A 24399-nucleotide genomic window follows, 5' to 3' on the forward strand; every position below is an offset into this window, starting at 1 on the left:
GTTGTATGTTAATTAATATATATATTGATTAAGTTAACTACAGAATTAAGTGATTAATTAGGATTTGCATGCGTGGAAATGTGGATTTGGGCATGTCTAATCATGGCTTGAGAAGCTGGTAAGTGGTTGTTTGCAAGCAAAATTATAGAGAGATGGCGACAAGATTCTTAATTAATTAAAGCAAGGCAAGACAGCAATAGTTAGATAATATAAATTTATATAATAAATTAATTATAATTTATCATTTATTATAAAAGAGCCCTTGAATTTGGCCATTTGGAGTTCAATTTGATAAGTTTATTTAAGCCAATTAATTAATATGGAGGAAAAGAAAAAACAAAAAGAGAGAGAAGGCAAAAAAATGACAGAAAATGAAGCCTTCAAAGCATTAATTTAACCAGACTTGTAGAGAAACATTTGAAAAGCCAAAAGAAATTTAAGATTTGTGAATAAGGTTAATTAGATTTTGAACATAGTCTTTAGATGAATTGAAGAGGATAAAGAATTAAATGATATACTGATGTATGCTGGTCTAAGCTAGCTATGTGAATAGTCAAAATCTATTGAACTTAAAATGTCAAGCAAGGAGAATTCTTCAATCGAGAAACTAGAGACAAGTAACTCATAACTCAAATCGAGAAGATGGTGCGACATCTATTAGCTCAACTTCATGGATTATAACTTGAAAAAGATCATCATTAGTAACAAAAAGTCAAGATTTGGTAGGCTAAGATCAAGGGTGAGAACTCTAATTACTTTTATATTAGATTGTAGCCCTATTAATTATGTGAATGATCGAGAAATGTATGAGTATTTTCTTAGCTTTATAATTAGTTAATTTCTACAAGTGCTCCATGATTGAAGCACCCTTTTTGTCTTTCTAATGCTTGATCTAATTTTGTATTTAGTTAGAATGTTTGAGTTGATGATTTGTGCCTTATTATATGACTCATGATGATTTGTCATGTATGAGTGGTGGGTTGTATTTATGTGTAATTTTGTGACTATAAATATTAGCTTTTATTTCATTCTTAATTTAAAGATTTTATTAGTATTTAACTCATTAATCTCGATAATATGTAAGTAACAATTGGTTAATAACTGAATATATTAAATTAAAATTGAATAAATATTTTTTTAAAACTAATTGAATTGATCAATTTTTCTATAAAAATCGAATAAACTGAATCATTAAAAAAATTAACTAATTCAACTAAAAAATAATTAATTTTTTCATCATTTAGTCGAGTAGAGTGTTTGTTATATATTTTGAATCACACCACAGCATAACAATTGATTAATGATATTTGATTCCATTTAATCGGTTAAATTGATAATTTAAATTTTAAATTCAAAATCGAATAGGACAAACCAAATTAATTAATAATTTTTTTTAAAAAAATGAATTAACCAAATCAAATTTTCAATTAGTTTGATCGATTAATTTGATTTGATCAATATTTTACTCGGCCTTAACAATATGACCTTGTTTAACTTTGAACGTTTTTTTCTTTCATTTTTTAAAAATAAAATTTATAATTTATAAAATAAATATAAGTTATAAGTTATTTTATTTTTTAAAAGCTGTAAAAAACAAAAAAGTAACTATTGTTTAATTTTTTATTCTTCCAAATCTGCTCGGCTTTTGTTTCTCTTTGTATTTTTAAGACTATTAAAGAAAAATGAAATTGGAGATGGTAACGTGCGATACAACTAAAAAATTATTAAAAATAATAATTATATCACTAAATCCAAAATTTAGGATTATTAATTATTAATACAATCGATCTCTTAGTTAATTAAGTTTGAATTGACTCAAGTTAAATTTTAATATTTAATTTTGATATTTGATCAATATGTTAAGTGATCGATATCAAATAGGCTAAGATTGATTGGATACATGACATGATTAGCATGGTTGAGCAAATGATGTATGTTTGAGTAAATAGTCAAGTATGTCAAGTTAATCAGATATTTGACAAGAAGAGGAAAGTCTAAATCAATTAAGATGATCGGACACTTAGTGATTGTAGATGACAGAAGTTTAAGTATGTCACGATTAATCGGACACTTGATATATGAAAAGAAAATCCAAGCGAATCATAATTTGAGTTGAATATTCGGTTAAAATCGAATCGAACCGAATCAAATTAATCAAAATCGAATCGAACAGAACTGAATTTTTATGAACTAACCGAACTTATCGAATTTTTAAATTAAAAGCTGAACAAACTGAACTGGTAAAATATCGATTAATTCAATTTTCAACCGAATTAATCAGAATAATTAAAATTTTTAAATATTATAAAAAATTTACTAATTAATTAGAGATTTATAAATTTACTTATTTAAAAATTTATAAAATATATTTTTTATTTCGATTAATTTAATTTAATTTAATTAAAAAATTTTAAATTAAAATTAAAATCGTTAGTTTTTTAAAAAATAATTAAAATTTCGAAATAATCAAATTGAATTTTTCGGTCGGTTTTATTCTATTTAATCAAATTTTTATTCCTCAACCTGCTTCGCCGGATTGTCTGGTGGTCCTGAGTCCGGCATTAACCTTCATGTCTCTTCCACTGAGTTCGGTCACCGGAAACCGGTGATTATTAGGGTTAAGCGGAAGGCTTCCCAGGCGAAACTTGACGCCTTCTGTAAGTTATTTTTCTTCTTCTTTTTTCCCTTTGTAATTCTGTTTGGATAATATTAAGGAGGTGAACGAGAGAATGGAAGATAAAGGTGGTTTTTTGGGTGTTTATGTACTCAGGGTTGGAGATTAATGAAAGGCCACATAAAAAATCATTCATAGGTCTTGGAAATCTCTCCATAGCTGATTGCGGCACGGGAAAAGGTATAGCCTTCACTTTCTTCTTTTCTTTTTAGTGTTTTTAATGGGATTATCATAATTTCAATGCATGCATTTATTGAGTCGTTGCTACTTGAAAATGAGGAACTCGAATATGGTTTCTAGATATAATCTATGTTCTTTATATGGGACTTACAAAGAATGAGTCAAACTGAAATGGGGTAGCATATATCAATGGTCTGCTATTAGCTTATATTAATTTATAAATGATATTGAATATGATTATGGATTTTGTAATCATGATTTCAACAAGAAAAGTTCTCAATGAGTCATTTTGATGCTGCGTAGCCTTTTATTTAGCATCCCTCACATACATCCTAGAATTTCTGCTTCATGTCTCGTCCAATCACAAGATTTTCTGTTCTGTCTCGTAGTTGTAGCAAGCACGCCCTGTTGCCCAAAATAGACAGTTTGTTGATTCTTCATCTCTTGTATTTTCAATCTCCTTAACTCTGAAATCTCCAATTCCATAGATTCATATGTTGCATCTTCTTTTTGCAGTCCTCATTCATGAAGAAGTTTATGCATACAAGTGCAGATTGAAAGAAAGTAGTAATTTTATGGGCTTCATGAGAATAGCAAAAAATAATTTTCATAGGCAATTCCATTGATGCTAATATGTGTTGCAGTCATTAAACTATTCAAATGAGGTAAACAACAGAGAAATAACTTTAATATGTACACGAGTTTCATTTGGCATATGGCGACTTTAGTTCATGACCTCAAAATTCTTAATAATATTCAATGCCCATGAAGAAAACATCTGTTTCCAAATTACGTAGAGTGAACTACTGCAACCACATTTTGGTCATTGCCCAATTTAAAAATTGATCCCGTGTTTTTTGACTAGAAAATCCATCACCATGGAATGATGTCTTGATCTTTTGTTATTCCCTTTTTTGCTTTACTGGAAACTTAGAGTGGCATTAGCAATTACTATGTTGTGTTAGATATCTATAGCTTTCATATGGTTATTTATTGCTGCCACAAACATTTTACCTAGCCTAAACATTGGCCAATCAAATGTTTGATCTTTTCACAAAATATTAGTCCCATGTTATACTCTCGTTGGCCATTTTGTCTTCAAATTGTTGTTATATATGCTAGTTTGGTTGCCTTTTTGTTTAAAAATGATTTGAAGATAGAAAATTACTTGATATGTAGTAGTTTTTACCCCTTTGAATTGGGTGCAGTGATGCTGTGTTCAAACACTCAAAACATTAGATCAATGGCAGAAACTTGATTCAGACAGAACAGTTAGAGTGGTGGGTTGTGAATGTTTTGTTCATTAGGTTACCACGAAGATCTATCACGTAATTGTTACAATAAAGTGGTCTTAGTATAGGATTATTAGGTTCCTTTTGTCTTCATGTTTCTACTTTTCTTCTTGTAAATTGTAATTCCTGAATCACATGGGTTGAGTTTTTCTGTTTTGGTGAAAGAGAATCATGAACTCTTCTATAATGTTCAATGATGTAAATATAAAGCTACTGGAAAGACCTGAGGAGTTCCTTATAAGTTTGTAATTGACTAAGTCTTACAAATGATAGCCCCTCATGTTCTGTGTTTTGCTATGTAATTTTTGATAAGTAGCTTTGATTGGCTGCCAATTCTGTGAACATATTTGACTGAAAATTTCTCATCGATGAGGCTTCTAAAATGCAGTTCTCAATGAGCTTGCAAGTAAGAAGATGTTGGTTCGGCGTCTTGAGACAGTTGGAAACTCCCAGTCTGTCAAAGATGTGCTGCATTCTTTTCTGGTTAACACCTAATCTCGGTTACTCTCTGTATACTCCTTTGTCATTTGATTTGAGAGGTGGTTATCTTTTAACATGTTCCTCTTTCTTCCACTTGTTTACATTAACACAGTTTATGATGCTCCTACTTGCAGTAAATCACATAATTTGTTTTAACTTGTAATCACTTCTTTTCTTTTTTAGAGATATGAATGCTCTTTTGCCTGCTCAAAAATGATGTTTTTGAAGCAGAAGTGGCTGATGAAGGCCCAAATTTTTAAGGCTTTCCTATTTCTGTTTTATTCCCACAATTATTCTCTCTTTGTTAAAAAAAAATCTTTGATTCTGTATACTATCATCTTTCCTTTATTCATGTGCTATAGAGGTATATGATATAACATATTTCTGGTTTACATATGAAGAGGGGAAGCATAGATGCAGAAGGATTCTCTTTGCATGAAAAATGTCATTTGTATGATGTTGTTCGAGTTGATGCCCAAGTAAATTTAATATTCAATATTTCTATTGCTTATCTTTCTGGTTTACATAAGAGATTCTGTTGGATAAGTATTTATCACTTCTAAGTGAATTCCTTCCACAAGTAGCTGAAGAGATTGAACATGACAAAGCAACTACAGAAGGTTCCGTCTTCTCCGTCATCCTTAATCTTCCAGTGACAAGTTTATGTTATATTTTAATCTCCTATATTGTCTAATTATCAACTTTTACTCCTTTATTTTGACAGGATAAATAATATATTCTCTTTATTAGCTAAATTAGACTAGTTTATGCTCCTAAAACTAAATATTCGTTTTTTTTATCAGTTTAGCTGTTCGATATTTTTGTTGCTTGGGTAATTTGACATCTGTTTAGAAAATTGTACCTTGCTAGTCTGTATGGTGGATAGAGGGTGCACCACCTTGGGATCATAGAATCTCTTCTGCATTAATTTATTTCCGTTAGCCACATCCATGTGATGCGTTTGGAAGAAGAAAATCCTGTCTGGGTCCTTAGTGGATTAGGAAGATGGGCTGTAACTCATGGCATAGAGCATTCGCAGGCATTGAGATTTGACAAGCAAAATGCTTGAAGCACAAGATTGTAATAGCAATGAGAATAGGAGAGACCTTGTTTGCTAACCCAAATATTTTGCTGTTTTAGATGCTTGGAAACAAGAAATCCAATTACGTACTATGCTTAACTCTACATGTAATTTAGATCTTCCATGAGACTCTTTGTGATCTTCTCACTGCTAAATTGTACTTTTTATTTCTTTTGAACAGATAACTTTTTTTGCGACATATATACCGTCGGCGTCGGTGTGAACACACACCCAGATAACATTGATGAGTAACTATTGTATGAATTTGTACATTTGATTAATCTAAACTTACAATTGGATTTTAATTTTGATATTGTATCATTGCTACAGAATGCAAGTTTATGTGGAGGATGACTATTATGATGGTCCATCATAATGTAATTATGAAAGTGATGACTCAAATGGTATGGTTGTGCAACTGAGAACAATCCATGGAATGGAATGATTATCGTGATGAGGAGTCATCAGAAGATGAAGATGAGAATGAAAGTACTTCGACTGACTTCAAAGATTCTGACTTGGATTATGAACGACAAGTTGCCAATGAAGAGGAAGATCCAGAGAACTGGAGATGGGAATATCGTTAAATTTATCTATTGTACATGTATCAAGTAGAAGCAATCACTTCAGAAGCTGCAGATGAGAATGAAAATCCTGTCATTGGTGTATATTTTGTGCTGGTCGATTAGTAAACAAACGTCCAAAGTTAGATATCTGTAATCTGTTTGCTGGTTAATGTAATAGAACAACGTCCTCATGTAAATATTAATTTTTTGTATACATATGTAAATTACAACATTTTCTTGCGATATAATATAAGCACTTCTGAACTTACATTTTCTTTGAAGTCGAAACTTTCTACGGTTTACAAACTAACGCTCTAATATCAATCGATTAACAACTAAATCCTCCTACTTACCATTGCTCAAGGAGGCAACAATGTTGGATCCAATAGCTATGGCGCTTGTAATCAAAGCCACTAGTATCATCCCCGTTGCTAGTGACTTATCCTTTCTATTTGCTGTTCCTTCAACGTCCCTGCCAAAATAATCACAATTTATTCAAGAACAAGAACTAATAAATCTATGATTCGAGGGACACGAGATCATATTTTCCACCTCAAAACAAGAGCCGCCGGGAAAATTAACGAGATGCAAACCGCCGTAGTCGACCCGATGAACTGAAACAGAGTCCAAATGCTCGGGAAGAGGACTGATCCCACGTAGATGATGCAAAGCAGCGCCGCAGTGAGCAGCGTGAACCGGCGAGCGTCCGACGAGAGGTGGCTCGATTTGGGGAATAAAAGCTCGTCGACGTTGATCCTCAGCGAGAAGAAGAGCAGGGGGAAGACGAGAACCAGGTGGAAGACGTAGCTGAGGCGGACCGCGTCGTTGAGAAGACTCCCGAAGGCCGAGCCGGTGTCGCGGTCGAAGTTGGAGAGGATGTCGGCCATGGTGGCCTCGCCGAAGAGAAGGTAGCCGAAGAATCCGATCGCGGCGTAGATGGCGGCGCAGAGCAGGACGGAGAGGCGGATGGCCACCTGCATGTCCGAGGTCTTGCTGAGCTCGGCTCGGATCGGGTGAACTGCCATGCACGGCAACCTGATGGGTTAGTCCGCGAGCGAGTGACGAAGATCGTCGGAGAGTTGTCAATATTTGTTACCGTTGAAGTGGAAGGTGAAGGCGATGGCGATGACGGGGACGGCGGTGAAGAGGTCGAGGAAGGAGGAGAGGCGGGCGAAGTCGGGGAGCAGCCTGGGCGTCTGCGTGCGACCCTGGAAGAGGGCGTAGAGCGCCATGCCGGTGCTTATGCACATGAACACAACCGCCAGCAGCACCGACACCGCCGACGTGAACTTGAGGGAGTCTGGAATCGATCAGAAGCCGGAGCTGCTCTTATAATCGACATCTTTAGGTGTGTTAAAGATAGGAATCGGATTGTGGGCGTGGCTTACCGACGCGGCGGAGGAGGACCAGCGGAAGGATGACGATGACGACGGCCACGAGCTGCGCCGCCGCGCGCGCTGTCCACCACTGCTCGCCGAACCACTCCTGCAGCACCCCGGCGTGCGCCGCGCCCTCCGATTGGCTACCCGACAGCACATCACCTGCACGGCACGAATCACGAGGCGGTTCGGAATCATGGTTACTATTTTTATCAGAATTATTTCAGTTTCATTTTGCCATCCTATTTTAAGTATTTTCCTTATAATTTTATCAATTTATTTTTAATCACGTGAATACTTTTACTAATAATGAGAAGGTGACAATAATATTTATTACTATAGTACAAGAAAATAATAATAACCAATCGATGACGTTTCCAAAAAAGAAACAATAAAGATATATTTAAAACAATTTTTTTTAAAAAAAATTGTAAAGTGGGGCCCAAATGCTCAGCCAATGGGGAGTGGGAAAGAAGGGAAAATGGCAAAGCAGCGCGGCGTCGTTGGTTACCGATGATGTCGAGATAAACGGCGAGGGTTCCGGCGGTGGTGAGGGCGACGCAGATCTGCAAAGCGGCGGAGCCGGCGCGGCCGAATGCCTCGCCCATGGCGGCCGCGTACGACCACGAGCGGCCGGCACCCCCGTAGCGCATCAGGAACTCCGCCGAGGCGTCCGCCAGGAACGCGGCGGCGGCCAGAAGGACCAGCGCCGGGGCGACGCCGAGCACCTTCACGGCCGCCGGCAGAGACATGATCCCGGCCCCGATGGTGGTCGTCGCGAGATTGAACACCGCGCCGGGAACCGACGCGGGCGGCGTCTCGGCCGGGCGGAGCTCCACCGGCAAGAGCGGCGCGACCGCGTCACCACCACCACCACCGTTCGTCATCAGGGCGCCGAACGGAAAGCGGAGAGAGATGCGCGTCTTCCAGCTATTAAAGACTTTACAACAATACCAATTTACTACATTAACCTCGCGGGAATTAAATTTGGACGTCATTAGGACTTGATTCGTCCTATCAAATTGTTTGCATAAGGGTATTTTGGTACTTCTATTTTTAATCTGCGGATTTAATGTAATAAGTACGGCCAGGAAACACCATTTATTGTCAATACAACGTGCAGCGCGTGGTAAGTTCGATTTCATGTGTATGATTGATGATACACACGAGAAATAAATCAATAATTGAGTCAAATGGTGCTTATGACCAGGTCGGCTGGTCAGCCGGTGGGCCCGATTCTTGGCGGAGCTCGCGGAACGGCGGGGCCACGTGTCGTGGGCAAGGAAAACATGGAGACTCATTCTTTAGGAGAACAATGAAGACACGGAATTTTTTTTTTGAATTAATATTTAAATTTTCCATGATTAAACACTTTCTTTGAATTTTATAGCAATATATCTTATCTTAGTTTTTTTTTAATTTAAATTATTACGTTTTGTGCAATTCGTTATTTTTTATAGCCGGACAAACTTTTTTAAAGAGACAAAAATTTATAGGCATTTTCCCGTATTTAGTTTTGCATATTACTTAAAATGTTTATTCAGCATATTACTTAAAATGTTTATTTCATTTTCAAATGGGTCAAATCACCTATCCTTTCCTATTCTCTTTTCGATAATACACCTTTTTCTTTTCACTATTCATTCAAATAAAAAAATCCAAAATATTTTATTTTTTTCGCTAAAAGAATCTAATCTTTTATCCCTGCTCCTTCGTCTTCATCTCGAGAATTTCCTCCGTTGTCCCCTTCACCTCTGTCCAACGGCGCAAAGAGACATGGCAAGTCGACATCATTGAAGATGAAGATTAGAATTTTGGATCGATTTGTGGTGGACTCTAAGAATCAATGGTGTTTTTATCAAGAAGAAAGCGAACGATATGGAAGTTGTGTCAAGCTACATCAAGGACACCGAGTTACAGTTTGGTCTGTCGAGCTCTGATGCTTCGGAGAACCCATCACAAGGGGCGGGAAATGAGTGTTTCTGGAGGATGAGACTGACTTTGTCGATTCTTCGCTAAAGGACGACTTGGTCGCAAGAGTGTCGATGTGTTTCGGGTGGCAAAGTAAGTTTTTTATTTTTGATCAAAGATGTAAATTTTGTGTATTTTAAAGTGGTTCTATTTTTTTGATCGGTAGTTGTTTGATGAAATGCCAAGGCGTAAAGTAGAAGGCAGATGCCGCTTGATTGTTTGTGAAGGTTGGCATGGATAGGACTCTTTACTCGAGGAGGATTGACCTCAAGATTTACAAGGGATACAAAAAGCATAAGAAGGTTTTGAATAACATGTTCAAATGATTTTCTCTAAGTAAACAAGCATGACTTAATTGTTGCTACCATTACAAATTGATATATGTTTGTATTTCTCAATAATTATTATTGTAAATTATTGATTCTCACATCTCTTCTGGCCGGAGAAGTATGAAGAAAAAGAAGGTTGCAATGGATGTGAATATGTCATCACTTATAAAGACAAAAATGATGACTTAATATTGATTGGAAATGTTCCTTTGGAGTGAGAGTCATTCACTATTTTATATTTAAGAAACTATTTCTTTAATTAACAGAAATCTCTTTAATTGTTATTTATAGAATAATCTTTCATAAAAATATAACAAAAATCTTTAAAAAATATTCAAGCAAACTAGATTATTTTGTAAGTCAATCAATTAGTCATAAAAAGATACAAATAAAATTTAAATGTTTAATTTATGAAACTAATTATTTTGTTAAGTTCATAGATGCTGAACGGATAAATAAAAGATTGGAAGTGATTTTTATAATTAACTTAATGTCCCTATTTAGACAAGAAGTTAAAATATAAAAAAAAAATTATAAGACAAAATGATAAATATTGTTCAAGCATGCATTTAATTGAGAATATCATGTATATTGTATATAAGATGTGTTATTGTTGTGTGGAAGAAAAGAAAACTATCAATTTAAGATCTATTGTTGTTTGTTTATTGTAAATTGATATTTAGTATGTTGCCCCTCGTGATTGAGTTCTCTGATGCATCGGAGCCTAATAGACCAAGGCACAACTCGATGTCTTTGACATAGCTCCTCAAGGCTTCCATGTCGTTCACTTTCTTCTAAATCTCGACTAGAAACATCATTGATTCCCAGACCCCCTCCACGAATTAATCCAAAGCTCTAGCGTTGATCTCAAACTATCGTCAATATATTTGTGCATCTCTTTGCACTACTGGACGGAGGCGAAGAGGACAATGGAGGAAATTTGAGGAGACGGAGATGAAAGAGGAGAGCTAAGAGATTAAATTTTTTTAATGAAAAAAATAAAGTGCTCTGGAGTGTTTTTTTATTCAGATGAACAGTAAAAAGAAAAAAAAAGGTATTATGAAAAAGAGAATGAGAAGAAATACGTGATTTAATCCATTCAAAAATGGAATATGCATTTTCAGTAATACTCAAAATCAAACGCACGGTTCAGTAAAATGTTGAAAAATTATTATGTATTATGCAATATGTTTATTCATGCTAGAAAAATAAAAATATATATATTAGATTGACAAAAAAATTTAAATTTTTTGTTTTAAAATTAGCAATTATTTTTGTTATACTTGCTATAAAACAGGAAATCAAAATGTCAGGGGAATAATAAATCATCCTAAAATTATTAGGCAGATAGTTAAATTGGAGTCACAGTAGGAAAAAAAATTATATATGTATAAAAAAAATCCAATCTTGCATAATAAAATTTTAAAAATATTTTTTTTGATAGAACTGAATATTTAACCTTTCCCAATTCTATTAGATGAGTCTTCACTCTTTTCTCCGACAGAGTACTTGCCCTCAATCTGAGTTAAATATCGAAGAACTTGTGAAATTTTCTCATCTAACCTTAACATGCATACTTTACTCAACTGTCCAATTTAAAAGTGAGTTTTAGTATAACGATAAAATTATTATGGTATGATTTAGAGGTTACATATTCAAATCTTAAAAATAATCTTATAAAATAAAATAAAAGTACATATAATAGATTTTTTTTCAAGGTATATATTGACGAGAGTTTCATACATTGAACTGCTTTAATCTCAAAGATATTTGTTGTAGCAAGTTAGAATTGTGAATCATATAATTTTCTATTATTTTCCATATTAAAGATGAGTACAGAGGATTCGACATCAATAGCTATTCTTGTTGCGTCATCATAAATTTCTTATCAAATTCAAGACATGGACCGAAGGCTGCAACGGAAGTGTATTTTGTTTTATTAATGGTAATGGACAAAAATTAAAAGGGTGTCTTACATTTAATGAATCATCCAATAAACACCTTCTATAAAATAAAAATAAAGGACACCCATAAGATATTTTATGTAAAATGTATCCCTTATTTAAGTGTTATTATAGCAAGTAGTATAAGAGCACTTTAAGGGGTCAAGCCACAATTTTGATATATTATCAACTAAGGTTAAGTTAGAATTTACTGTATTTGATGTATAGGTTTAAAGTGTGCAAGGAACTTAAAAGAACACATGAATATCCGATGACTCAAGTTCGAGTGAAGTATGGTAAAAGATAGTATGAGATACCTAGGATCGAAAAGGATGAGAAACATCAAAGACAACGGACCTTGACATGCAGTAGATACAAGTGAACACGAAGGATGACACGGAAAGGGAGTGAGACAACAGGCTCAGTACATTCAAAAGACAAGAAATTGTAGAAAAGTACTTCGACATTCAATGGACGAGAAGTCGAATGCAAACATCCACAAGGTAAGTTGTTAAGACACGAGAGTTGAGTGAATTGTAACAGAATGAGGGTAGATTCAACTCTGGGAGGAGTCAGACATAGTTGGTTCAGTTAGGAAGTTTGAGCGGTCGGAAAAAAGATTTCCTTTCGACTGGATTAGCAGTTCGATCAACCAAAGAAAAGGATAAATATTATCTACCTGCATGATATCGCCGGAGTGGGATCGATCAATCGAATAAGCAGGATCAGGATGACCAAAAGCTACGTGGAGATTGATCCTGCAATGAAGATTCGATGTAAGTTGGATAGGGCAATCAAGATCCAAGATTGGACAATCGGAGGACATGTGGCAGTAGATCTAGAGAAGATCTTTACTTTCAGTTGACTGATAAGTTTTTAGATCGATCGAACATCTGCCACATCAACAAAGGGATGAGCGATGATCGTCGAGCGGATATGCTCTGTCTGCCACATCATCAATTTTTGATTGACCAAATAGCCTATCCAATCGATCAAATGTGTCACATCAGCAACTCAAGCAAAGTCTATAAAAAGAGGTGAGAAGCTTAGTTACAAAATACACATCCACGATAGCTTCGATTATATTATGCTTCTTATTCCTTTTTATATTGTACTCAAAGTTGTAAAAGGTTTCTTTGTCTTTGGCATGTTACTTGTTTCGGTTGAAATCAGCTCCGGGATATATCACCGACTCGGTCTCTTTATTAGAATGGAGCGGGATCGAAAGGGCCAGGCTCGTCGAACCTCCGGGACCTGCAAGTAGAACAACCGTGAGCAAGAAGGTCAAGGGTGCCCTAGTGCGACCACTCCGATGCTTAAGTCAGCGAGCGAAGAGGAAGAGAAAGAGGAAGAAGGAGAAAAAACAACGGGTGACGAGAGTGTGGGTGTGTGCTCGCGTGTGCGCGTGAACCTCTCTACAAAAGGGAGTGGTCTGTATATAAGGGAGAAGAAGAGGTCCTATCCCATCTCAATTAAGCACATCCCATCTTAATTAAAGAAACATCTTGTCGCTGAGTACAATCTTGTCAAAAAGATTTAGAATGATCAGTATGAAAGTCCCATCGTTGATATACGCTTGTAAGGTCACTTCGTACGTGGATGTCAGGGTGGCGATCATAATTATGGGGTATGGGACTGTCAGAAGAAACGATGGAAGTGGTGGAGTCGGGCACCGTGGTGACCATTCGGCGCAAGCCGATTCAGGATGCGAACGAAGGCGCCGAGCCAACTGCAAACCTTCGGGTTTGTAAGGGGAGTCATTCGGCGAGGGGATTTGCGTAAGGATTCAGCTCGGGATGCCGCTTCGTACTTCAAGGTGTCGGCTCCGAGTTCCCGCTTCAAGTGGCCTTCGCTGGGGAGAGGGATTCAGCTTTCAGAGAGAGGGGTCGCAAGCCGCGAGTCGAGAACTGACTTGGACTGACCCTTGACTACAACAGGCCTACTCGGGAGTCGGGCATGTCATCGAGTCATCTACCTTGGGTTAAACCCGAACTTGACTCTTTGGGGCCGGTTCACCACAACCATAACATTACTGAAGAGGAGAAGTTAGCGGATAGACACTAAAATATGCATAAGAACTTGGGCATAGCACCTTGGAGGATTGTGAGCCAACGACCACATTGTCTTCTTTTATGTTTGCTTTTACATTTGTTTAATTTGTACCCTTACTAAGTCATTAGTAAGAGAAATCTAAATTTTAATGCTTCCGCATTTCTTCAACACTAACAAATAGTTGCTATAATATATAATAATTACTCTGTAACTATTACTATATTAAATAATTAATTATTTTTCAATTAAAATTACTAAATACTATTATATTAAAAAATTATTTATCAACTATAAAAAATATTTAAAGTTCATTAAAATCACTTTAAATTGATTTAAAATACTTTAAAATAATTATAATAGTTACTACCAATACCAATTGAATCCTAAATTTTAAATACTATTATATTAAAATATAATTTATCAACTTAATCAAAATTACTTTAAAATAATTATAACAACTATCTAAGTAAGTAAGAGCTATCTATAATCTACATTAATCAATATTATAATAACTATTATACTATATAAATACACTAATTGTAAATGTCAACATGACACACTACACTGTATAATGTGTTACAAAATGGTTGCTAGGCCATATCTATAGTAGTGTCATGTTGTATTTTAGAAATGTTGAATATTTTCTTAGATAAAATATATTAATCTTATAATAATGATGATTTTTTAAAAGAACTATTACACATTTTTTTCCGTCGCTAACAACTAATTTTAACTATCTTAATAATACTAAAAGTAAGAATATACTACAATATTATAATGGCTACAAAGCAGTTGTTTCGTGATACAGCAGTTAATTCTAGCTGTTATAATAATATTGAAAGTAAGAATATTTTTAGATAAAATATATGATAGGATAGTTATTTGATGATTTTTATAAAAGAGGTGTTCATTCTTTAAATATGGGATGACCTTAGTTTCGATACTATTTTTGTAAAATAAAATAAAATAATTTAATTTTCGATAAGAACTATACTTTGTTCTTCCCCGTCAGCGAGGGTAAAAATTGGGCGTCTGCGGCCGGCCTGCTAATTAATAAGCAAGCAAATCAACAAACTTAACGACGAAGAACTGCAGTTGGTGCAGAATTAGATATCCTTCCTTTTCCTTCTCATTGATTAAACCACCGGCCTGCTCTTCTTCCAGCTCCAGTTTTGCATTAATTTCGTTCCTCATACAATTGACTTTCCACCTCTCATTGCTTCCTCGAAGGCCGGTAGGTAGCAGAGGAACAACTAACTAACTCGCTTTGATTATGAATTGATGATCTCCTCCGCTCCTCTTTTCAGTCTTTATTTTTCACCATTAAGCTTCCGCTCTTCCGATCACAGAAAGTTGGGGGACAGCAGCAGCTGATTCCCCATACTTGAGGTAAGATTTTGTTTAAATTTTTGTTTTTCAGGTTCAGTTTGTTCGGTGTGATCTCAAGAGCAAGATTTACCAGGATGGTGACTGTCGATGCCAATGGCGATGCACTAGAATCCAGTGACTGGATACAAATTCAAGTGCCGCCGCCGCTAGAGGAAAGACTGCTGGTGCAGAGTGGCACTTGGTTGAAGAATCTCAAACTCCCTTCGGCGTTCAATTTCTTCCACCGGACTCTCGACCGGAGAGAGGAAATATCCATTTCAGTGCCCTCGCCGGTCGCCGGCGTTCGGCGGCACCTTCAGTTCTTCAGAAGGATCAACTGCGCGTCTTTCGTGAGGATCGGCAAGGACTGGCTGAAGAACCCCGTGCACATCGCGCTCCTACTCTGGCTGCTTTGCGTCGGGGCCTCCGCCGCCATGCTCGGCGGCCTCCTCCTCGGCCTTCTCAACCGCGTTTTCCCCACCAAGTCCCTCCGCAACCACTGGATCGAGATCAACAACCAAGTCCTCAACGCGCTCTTCACCCTCATGAGCCTCTACCAGCACCCGAACCTCTTCCACCATTTGGTCATGCTCTGCAGGTACGGCGTCGATTTTGAAATTGTATCTAGATCTGTTAGATTTCGGATCAAAATCAGTGTGATATCGTAGATGGAGATCCGAGGACGTGGTGGAGCTCAGGAAAGTTTACTGCAAGAACGGCGCCTACCGTCCCCGCGAATGGCTCCACATGCTCGTCCTCCTCGTCCTCCTCCACCTCACTTGCTTCGCGCAGTACGCCCTGTGCGGCCTCTACTGGGGCTACTCCTTCAAATCGCGTCCCGAAGCTCTCGAGGATTCGCTCTTCGCGCTGGGGCTCGGGGCGCCGGTTCTCGCAGCTCTGTACGCGGTTTGCAGTCCTCTCGGACGGGACTGCGGCGGCGCATCTGCGCCTGAGTGCGACGAGCCCTCGAAGCAGGGCTTCAGGCTGCAAGATCAGAGAATTATGGAGAAGAATCCACAGTGGAACGGAGCGCTGCTCGATTGCAGAGACGACACTTCCATTTGCTGCCTCTCCTTCTTCTGCACCTGCTGCGTGTTCGGCTGGAACATGGAGAGGCTCGGCATGGGGAACATGTACGTGCACATGTCCACTTTTCTGGTGCTCTGCTTCGCTCCTTTCTGGATCTTCAACATCGCGGCGCTCAACATACACAACTACGTGATCGGCGACGCGATCGGGATCGCCGGCGTGGTGCTGTGCGTGTTCGGGTTGTTGTACGGCGGGTTTTGGAGGATCCAAATGAGGAAAAGATTGAAGCTTCCGGGGGATGGAATTTGCTGGTTCTCCGCTTCGGTTGTGGATTACGCGAAGTGGATCTTCTGCTGGGCGTGCGCGCTCGCGCAGGAGGTGAGAACTGGCAACTTCTATGATGTGGAAGAAGGAAGCCTTTTCAGGAAGCTGACGACGGAGAGTGATGAAAAGATAGCGAGTGATGAAGAAGACTCCATGAGTGCACCAAATCAACCAGTGATGAGATTGGAAGAGGTGATGTAAGATGGAGATTCGATTAAATTATATAAAAAATGATAAATCTCAGTTAGTCTCATGGACTCAATCCCCGGGGTGGTCAGTCCGGTCCCACAAAAATTTCCCACCGACGGCCAATCCAAATGCTCAACATCTTTTGATTGTGTTCCCCATTTGAAAGAAAATTCTTACAAATACGCCGTAACTGGGATAAAAAATAACGTCAATTGAATCCTATATGACTGAATCATAACCCAGATGTCCTACCGTTACAATATTGCCCCGGGACTCGATTAAATTATGTAAATTCCGTTGATGTGGTATAGAAGACGGTACCGCATGGTTCATGACTGGGTCAAAATTGGCCTATCAAAAGCCCGTCAAAAGCCAATCCGCTAGAATCTGACCTATCAAAAGCCAACCAAACCCATCAACAGCCAATCCGCTAGAAGTCAATCCACCCGAAGTTGACTCGCAAAAGTTGATTCTGCAGAAGGCAAGTCAAAGTCTGCCTCGCGAACTATTGACTTGCCCAGTCAACCCATCCCTTTGGATCACCAGTTACTAACCAAATTGCCGTGAAATGGATTCAATCGATATACTCCATTCAGTGACATATTTACTCACACAAATTTTTACAAGACATTTGGTCACAGTTATTAGGTAGCATAATTGTGTTCTTGGACAATAACTATAGAATTCTTAAACATAGCAAACAAATTGTATCAACATACTTCGATTGGAGGGTTCCCTTGTCTCCACCCGGGATTACTTTTTCTCCATTCCCATGGTTTCTCAGGGTTTGATGAAGCCCAAAGGCCTCTACCTGCAGCGCGTGCTTGCTGCTGCCACTGAGATGAAGAAATATTGCAATTGTATTAGATCAAGACAGAGCTTCGAATCGTTGATATTTGAATCACAAGAGACCAAAATAGTAGAAGAAGAATCAGGGTAAGATTGGACTAGAGAAAAGAACTCAATATAATGTGATTTAACAAGAAGCAAGAGCTTATCACCTTCGCGAATTCAGGGCGTTTGTCATGTTTCTCAAAATGCCATGCAAAGCCTCTCTTTAGCAGCTTCTCCTGTATGAATACTCCATTACAGTAGATATCTCCAACATGTCGACCAAAATGATCGATATTATACACATCAATCCTCAAACATTTTCCTTGAACGAGCTTAGCTAGTTCATCCTTAGCTTCCTTCCCATATGGCATTTGACTCTCAGGTGCATCAACTCCCCTATTAAAATTGACAAGTTGTGTATCAGATGCAAGCAAATTCCATTTTACAAAGTTTACCCAAGGTACCTCAATCTGATTCTGTATTTTCGTGCAAGGATCTCCTCACCATTCCCATTCTTTTTGAATCTGTCAAGAATAGAAGGATGAAGATATATACACTCAAGCTGGTGTTTGCATTATAATTTGGAAAGTAATTCAAAAGCTTGGGATATTGACCATGTTATTAGTAAAACTTAAGCTGTTAGGATAGGAAGAACCTACGTATTTACAGTATGCTTACAAACTAAACCAAGTCTTACACATATCCTGCGTCGCTGATGCATTTCTTGAGTCTATCTGCCTCTCTAAAATTCCGGCCTGCTCGAGCCTCAATCCTTTGAAAGACAGCTTCATGAACTTCAGCTGGGACATCAGCTGATTCCCTTGGGTCTGCAGTGTCCACATATGCTGTTACACCATCCCCATCACCTACATCCTTAGCATTAACCTGACAATCGAATACTACATTGTATCAGAATGTTTTTCTAACATGCCCAATGCAAGGTCAATATTTTCTCACAGGAAGTGTGAATAGCACAAACTGGACCCCTTGGGGCAAGGACACTGATGACGATGGTGCACAAGTGGTATCAGCATGTTTCTCACAGGACTCGTAGGGTGAAGGAATAGGAAGATCATAGTAATTCAGCAGTTTCTGAAGAAGGTATCAGCATGTCAAATTGTTAATGATCTTGATTTAACAGGAACAAAAAGTGGAACGAGTGGCTGTTTATGAACATTTAACCGACTGTAACAGATGTATATTTTAGGTAAGATCATACAGGTCACCTCTACTTCTTCTTGGTTATATCTTCTCAGTGTTTGAACGATGAGACTAGCTGCCGCTGTTGGTGTCTTTGGTGTTGGCTTGGATTTCTTCCATGCTTCTAATAGTTGTTTATACCTGTTGTATCAAATAGGAGAAATATAAGCATCCATTGATCAACTTTTATCCCTTCAACTGTGTTTTCACATCTACATCAGTAATATCACGTTTCATAATGAAAATTGTTAAGGATTTGATAAGGTTATGGTAGTCCTGAATTCTTAAAATAGCTCATTTGGTGGATTCATGGTCTCTAAGAGAAGTAACTTGTTGAAATATAAGACTCCAAATTTGGCTTGTAATTTTGTTAGATTGAAGAGAAAGCCAAGTAATTAATAACTTTGGATCGAAATCATTACAGAGTCATTACTAGATGTCATGAAATGATCCTTGTCTCTGCACTTAGCATTTATATACACATCCTCATCCACACGAGTCTCAAAAACACAAGCAGTATCAAGATTATGAAGTGTGATGTCCAAAACTATGTCGAAAAAGTACACTCACTCCGTGAAGCTAGATGGATAGTTCATTTAACAGAACTTAAGTTTAAATATTCTTACAGGTAAAGACAATTTCTTTTTCTTGAACTGAATACATGAGCGTGCATAAGCATTGGGAATAACATGCTTACATTATCAATGAATTCTTTTATTTGGAGATGATAAAATTCAGGAAGAAATGATGAATGAAAAGAATGAAAATCCTAGTCAAACAAAAAAAAAAGGACTTTCAAATGTCAAACTACATTTGCAGCTTAGAACATTTCCATCTGTAGGCAATTAGTCAACTTGCACAGCCGAGTTGAAAAGACAAAAGCAACTTAGTAAAACATAGCGGTAAATCACAGTTCTTGTTGCTCTAAACATGCAAAACTAGGCTCAAATTTTTTACTATGGAATGCTATAAAGGAACTGGAATCGATCCATTAGGTCAGTTAGTTCAAAGCATGATAGAATCCCTGCTATGTTCTCTTAATTGACACAGTGATTTATGAATTAACAAGGTTTTAGATGCAAGTTAAAGACCAAAATCCCCATTAATTCCTCACCAAATAGCCAGCACCTCCTTAGAGAAAGCCACGCGCTGGTCTAATCCTTGGGGAACCTGATACAGCAGATCTCTTTTATCGAAAAGGAAAGAAAAACAAAACAAAGGCCGCAGGGCGGATTAACCTGGGATGTTATCTCAAAGGAGAAGAGGTCTTGAGCAAGAACAGCGACCCCATCTCGAACCGGAACTTGGACGACGACAACCTGTGGTTCAGCGTCGTTGCAATCCCCTCGGAAGCACTTGAGCAAGCTGTTCCCCATCTCCTCCGAGCTCCCCTCTCCTCGATCAGTCTGGCTTCTGCAGGGATGGATCGAATGCGGTGTGCGGAAAGAGTAAAGGCAGCAAGTGAGCAGAGAAACAAACCAATCATTTGAATAAAAAGACTTACGTGGAGTCCAGTCAATGGTAGTTGGTGCTAGGGCATGTACGACGCCCCGCCGGGAACGAAAACGACAGGGGGAGGCAAATGGTCACGGAGCCGGTGATCCACAGACGAGTCAGACTAATGCTCTGTTTGGGTCAGAGACGGTTCGTTAACGGAGGAAGTAAAAGAAGGAAAAGAGGGGAAAATAAAATATTTATATTATGAAAGATTTATTAATATAATATCTGTTATCTTGTTTATTTATTTAAGAGGAAAGTAAAAGGACGAAAATTAAATATATAAAATTATAAAAATATTTTTATTTTTTAAAAAAGATAATGTAGGTAGAAAACGGATGAAAAATTATAAAATTTTATCAATATTGTATGTAAAAATTAGGATACAGAAGATTTTAAAATAGACAACGTATGCTTTTTAGATAAGTCATTGTTTTTGAAAAAGAAGAAGAAGATTATGATTATCTGTCTTTGTCTTCTTCAGTTTTTTCCTCAAAAAGATTTTCAATGAAGGTTGAAGAAGATTATGATTATCTGTCTTTGTCTTCTTCAATTTTTTTCTCGAAAAGATTTTCGATGAGGGTTGATGTCGACATTGACATCGTAGAGTACAAGCAATTGGATACTAGACGGTGATGGCACGTGTTGTGTGAAGAGCGACGGCGCAATGTAGAGATATCTAAATAGATGAGTTAATTTAAAATTTAATATTTTAAAATAGAAATAAAATTAGAATAAAATATTTTTGAGTTCCCTTTTCCCTTCCTTACATTCTAAATCAGAGTGTAAGAAATTTTAACAATTCATAAGCATGGAAGGGTAATTCTCTCTTCTTTTCCTCTTTAACTCATTCCACCCCAATTTCCATCCCAAATAACATCAAAATAAAAGGTAAAGAAGAAATTTAAGTTTTTGATTTGTAAATATAACTGCATTAAATTGGATAATCAAAATTACAAACTCCTTCCTTCGGATGCAAGCAAAAGACTACGTCAATATTCCTTTTAAATTCACTAGGACATAAATACATGATAGAGCTCTTGCTCGTGTTCGGGTCTCCCCTCCCTTTCTCCTCGGAGCCACGGCTGCATCCGTCCTTCGGTCGGTCAGACCTTAGTGGCATGCGAGTCAAAAGTGCATCAATGTTGTCGGCGTGACCCTTCCGACAGATAAGTTAGTGTGCTGAGAGATGGAGCTTGCGTGTATGCATGCAAGAGAGTGAGACAGAGAGAAAGAAGAATAGTCTTCATTTAAGAGAAGAAAATCATATCTGTTATTTATCATCGTCGAACTTTACGTAGCGGACCAAGGAGAGTAGTCATGTGAGATGTCACACAAGCCTTACAGATAGCCAAATGAGCAATGGTGAAGTTAGGAATTTATAGCCTCCAGGATAATCTTGAGTTGATAAAGTCTTCGGATTATTTTCCTCTCTCACACATATATTGTTAGTACTGATAGAATCAAAATATTTCTATAATAATATGATATTGTCCACTTTGGGCCTAAACCCTCATGATTTTGTTCTTGGGCTCTCCCCAAAAGGCCTCATTCCAATGGAGATACTTTCCATCCTTTTAATTCCATGATATTTTCCATGTACTTTAGATGTGGGACTATGTTTGCCAACAATCTCCCCTCAAACAAAGGATCACAGACCCCCCTCAACGTCGTTCTCGACCCACCAGGACTTTTTACTCCTCGGTCCACCCGACCTACTAGGACTTCCCACCTAGCAGCAGCTAAGACTTTCCCACCTAGCCGCAGCTAGGACTTTTTACCCCTCGGTGCACCCGACCTACTAGGACTTTCTACCTAGCCGCAGCTAGGACTTTTTACCCCTCGGTGCACCCGACCTACTAGGACTTCCCACCTAGTCGCAACTAGGACTTTTTGCCCCTCGATCCACCCGACCTACTAGGACTTCTCACTTGGTGTCTGGTCCTCTTGATTCAGCCACGGGAGCACCCACTTTCTTTGTTTAAGGTTCAAGCCACATGGTTAGATCTGGATCATGGCTCATCCGGCGGTTAGTCCGGTGAAGAGCGAGACGCTCATCTGGCGGTTAGTCCGGTGAAGAGCGGTCTCGCTCTGATACCACTTGTTAGTACCGATGGAATCAAAATATCTCTACAATGGTATGATATTGCCCACTTTGGGCCTAAGCCCTCGTGATTTTGTTCTTGGGCTCTCGCCAAAATGTCTCATTCCAATGGAGATACTTTCCATTATTTTAACCTCATGATTTTTCCATGTACTTTATATATGGGACTATGTTTACACCCTTGCAACCCAACATATATTTCATATCATACATGGTTATGCCCTTACAGATGAGCCACATAGATAATTGCCATTACAAGAAAATCGGTCTTTAACAACACTCAAAAGACATCGGTTTTATGACAAAACCGATGTCTTTTACTTTTTTACAACGATTTTAAGAAAAACCGATGTCTTTGAGAGGTTGATGGGAGACTACGACAACGATTTTTGGAGGATACAACAACGGTTTCAAAACTGTTGTCTATGTCCGCCTACAACAACGGTTTTTGAAGACTACGACAACAGTTTGAAAACCGTTGTCTATTTACGATTTCAACAACGGTTTTGGAAGCTATAACAACAATTTAAAAACGATGTCTATTTGCGCTTTCAACAACGGTTTTGAAAGCTATAATAACAATTTAAAATCATTGATTGGAGACTACGACAACGATTTTTAGAGGAAACAACAACGGTTTTAAAACCGTTGTCTATGTCCGCTATTTTGGGACTATAACAACGGTTTTTGAAGACTACGACAACGGTTTGAAAACCGTTGTCTATGTGGGACGACAACAACGGTTTTGGAAGCTACAACAACGGTTTTAAAACTGTTGTATATTTTTGTTTTTTTTCATTCCCTCTCTCCCTTTAAACTCGTTTTGTTTTTTTGACTTTCTATGATATTTAACTATGATTCACTACAAGAAAATTGCCATATACCCACGGTAAGCTTTAGCTACGCATATACAAACTGTAGGTAAAGGTAACATATAGCCACAGATATATGACATCGTCACTATAAGTTATAGGGACAGATATCAATACTGTGGCTATTGGATATCTATACCTACACTTATATTTTACTGTCACTATAATTTTTTTTACTGTGGGTATAGGTAATATATACCTATACTTATAATTTACCGTCACTAGAAATTTTACTGGTATTATAAATAATTTTTAATGACATTTATCAAAATAAATTAGTTTAAATATTAAAGTATCATATTAAATTATTTATGATGATAAATAATATTACATATAATTTATTTTAAAAATAAATATTAAAAATCAATTTTAAATTTATATGAGTGATAGATTTGTTACAGATATACAAATGTTTTTTAAAATATAATATCTAAAAAGAATTTAAGATGAAATATAAAACTAATTTAAAATAATATTTCATATAAATTTATTTTAAAAATAAATATTAAAAAACAAATATTTTATTTTTCCCATCTATTAACTCTAATCAATTTCTTATCTTTATAAATCCCGCTCCTAATCTAATTCTGTATCGTAACTAAGCCTCCTCATTAGGGCACGAGGTCGCTCTTTCAACCCCGCGGCGTCCGTCGCGATTCTCCGTCTCGGCTAGGTTTCAACCCCCCGTCCTTTCTTCCCGTTCCTTCCACCATTCCTCCGCCGTTCCCTCCACCGCCGTTCCCTCCGCCGTTCCTTCTCAGTCCGCCGTCCTTCTACCGTGCTCGCTGTTCCTTCTTAGTCCGTGCTCGCCGTTCCCTTCACCATCGGGCTTCCTCCACCGTCGGGCTTCCTCTCCTCTTAAAAGGTATTTCTAAGTTTAGGGTATTAATTTTAGACATGATTTTTAACCACTGCAAAATTGTTGTGTAGTACATAGGGCAGCGTCCACCGTTCATGCCTTGCTTCCTCCACATGCCTTGCTTCCTCCACCGTTCTAAGTTTAGGTATTAAGTTTAGGGTATTAATTTTAGGCAT

General features: G+C 37.5%; 3 protein-coding genes and 1 pseudogene across 3 annotated transcripts; 2 read left to right on the plus strand and 2 right to left on the minus strand.

The window, feature by feature from the left end:
* LOC141829884 (uncharacterized) overlaps positions 1-6320 on the plus strand; it is an 8078-nt pseudogene extending 1758 nt beyond the window's left edge.
* Positions 6321-6456: 136 nt separating this feature from the next.
* On the minus strand, positions 6457-8540 carry LOC141829544 (amino acid transporter AVT6C-like). The gene is made up of 5 exons (XM_074717045.1): positions 8164-8540; positions 7662-7814; positions 7370-7573; positions 6826-7291; positions 6457-6745 (listed from the first exon to the last, which is right to left on the minus strand). Exons 1-5 carry the CDS (start codon positions 8537-8539, stop codon positions 6619-6621), a joined length of 1326 nt encoding a protein of 441 aa, XP_074573146.1. The 5' UTR covers position 8540; the 3' UTR covers positions 6457-6618.
* Positions 8541-15289: 6749 nt separating this feature from the next.
* Positions 15290-16869, plus strand: LOC141829885 (uncharacterized). The gene is made up of 3 exons (XM_074717365.1): positions 15290-15336; positions 15410-15913; positions 15984-16869. Exons 2-3 carry the CDS (start codon positions 15411-15413, stop codon positions 16867-16869), a joined length of 1389 nt encoding a protein of 462 aa, XP_074573466.1. The 5' UTR covers positions 15290-15336; position 15410.
* Positions 16870-17437: 568 nt separating this feature from the next.
* Positions 17438-20339, minus strand: LOC141829572 (putative staphylococcal-like nuclease CAN1). Its single transcript, XM_074717082.1, has 8 exons — positions 20130-20339; positions 20006-20061; positions 18918-19032; positions 18649-18783; positions 18389-18576; positions 18156-18215; positions 17859-18087; positions 17438-17693 (listed from the first exon to the last, which is right to left on the minus strand). The coding sequence occupies exons 1-8, from the start codon at positions 20265-20267 to the stop codon at positions 17568-17570; spliced, it is 1047 nt and encodes a 348-aa protein (XP_074573183.1). The 5' UTR covers positions 20268-20339; the 3' UTR covers positions 17438-17567.
* Positions 20340-24399: the final 4060 nt, after the last annotated feature.

The sequence above is a fragment of the Curcuma longa genome, chromosome 5 (genome assembly GCF_044706935.1).
Source record: "Curcuma longa cultivar G26 ecotype Majalengka, Jawa Barat chromosome 5, ITB_CL_G26_1.1, whole genome shotgun sequence".
NCBI classification, from domain to species: Eukaryota; Viridiplantae; Streptophyta; class Magnoliopsida; order Zingiberales; family Zingiberaceae; genus Curcuma; species Curcuma longa.

What these genes read in the sequence shown, in the direction of transcription:
- LOC141829572 (XM_074717082.1), bottom strand. Translation starts at nt 20,267, where the DNA reads ATGGGGAACAGCTTGCTCAAGTGCTTCCGAGGGGATTGCAACGACGCT. An exon ending in TTGTGCTATTCACACTTCCT is followed by an intron (nt 18,577 to 18,648) that starts GTGAGAAAATAT and finishes TTCGATTGTCAG; the next exon opens with GTTAATGCTAAGGATGTAGG. An exon ending in ATCAGCGACGCAGGATATGT is followed by an intron (nt 18,216 to 18,388) that starts GTAAGACTTGGT and finishes TATTCTTGACAG; the next exon opens with ATTCAAAAAGAATGGGAATG.
- LOC141829544 (XM_074717045.1), bottom strand. Translation starts at nt 8,539, where the DNA reads ATGACGAACGGTGGTGGTGGTGGTGACGCGGTCGCGCCGCTCTTGCCG. An exon ending in GGTCCTCCTCCGCCGCGTCG is followed by an intron (nt 7,574 to 7,661) that starts GTAAGCCACGCC and finishes GATCGATTCCAG; the next exon opens with ACTCCCTCAAGTTCACGTCG. An exon ending in CTTCACCTTCCACTTCAACG is followed by an intron (nt 7,292 to 7,369) that starts GTAACAAATATT and finishes CGTGCATGGCAG; the next exon opens with TTCACCCGATCCGAGCCGAG.
- LOC141829885 (XM_074717365.1), top strand. Translation starts at nt 15,411, where the DNA reads ATGGTGACTGTCGATGCCAATGGCGATGCACTAGAATCCAGTGACTGG. An exon ending in CATTTGGTCATGCTCTGCAG is followed by an intron (nt 15,914 to 15,983) that starts GTACGGCGTCGA and finishes GTGATATCGTAG; the next exon opens with ATGGAGATCCGAGGACGTGG.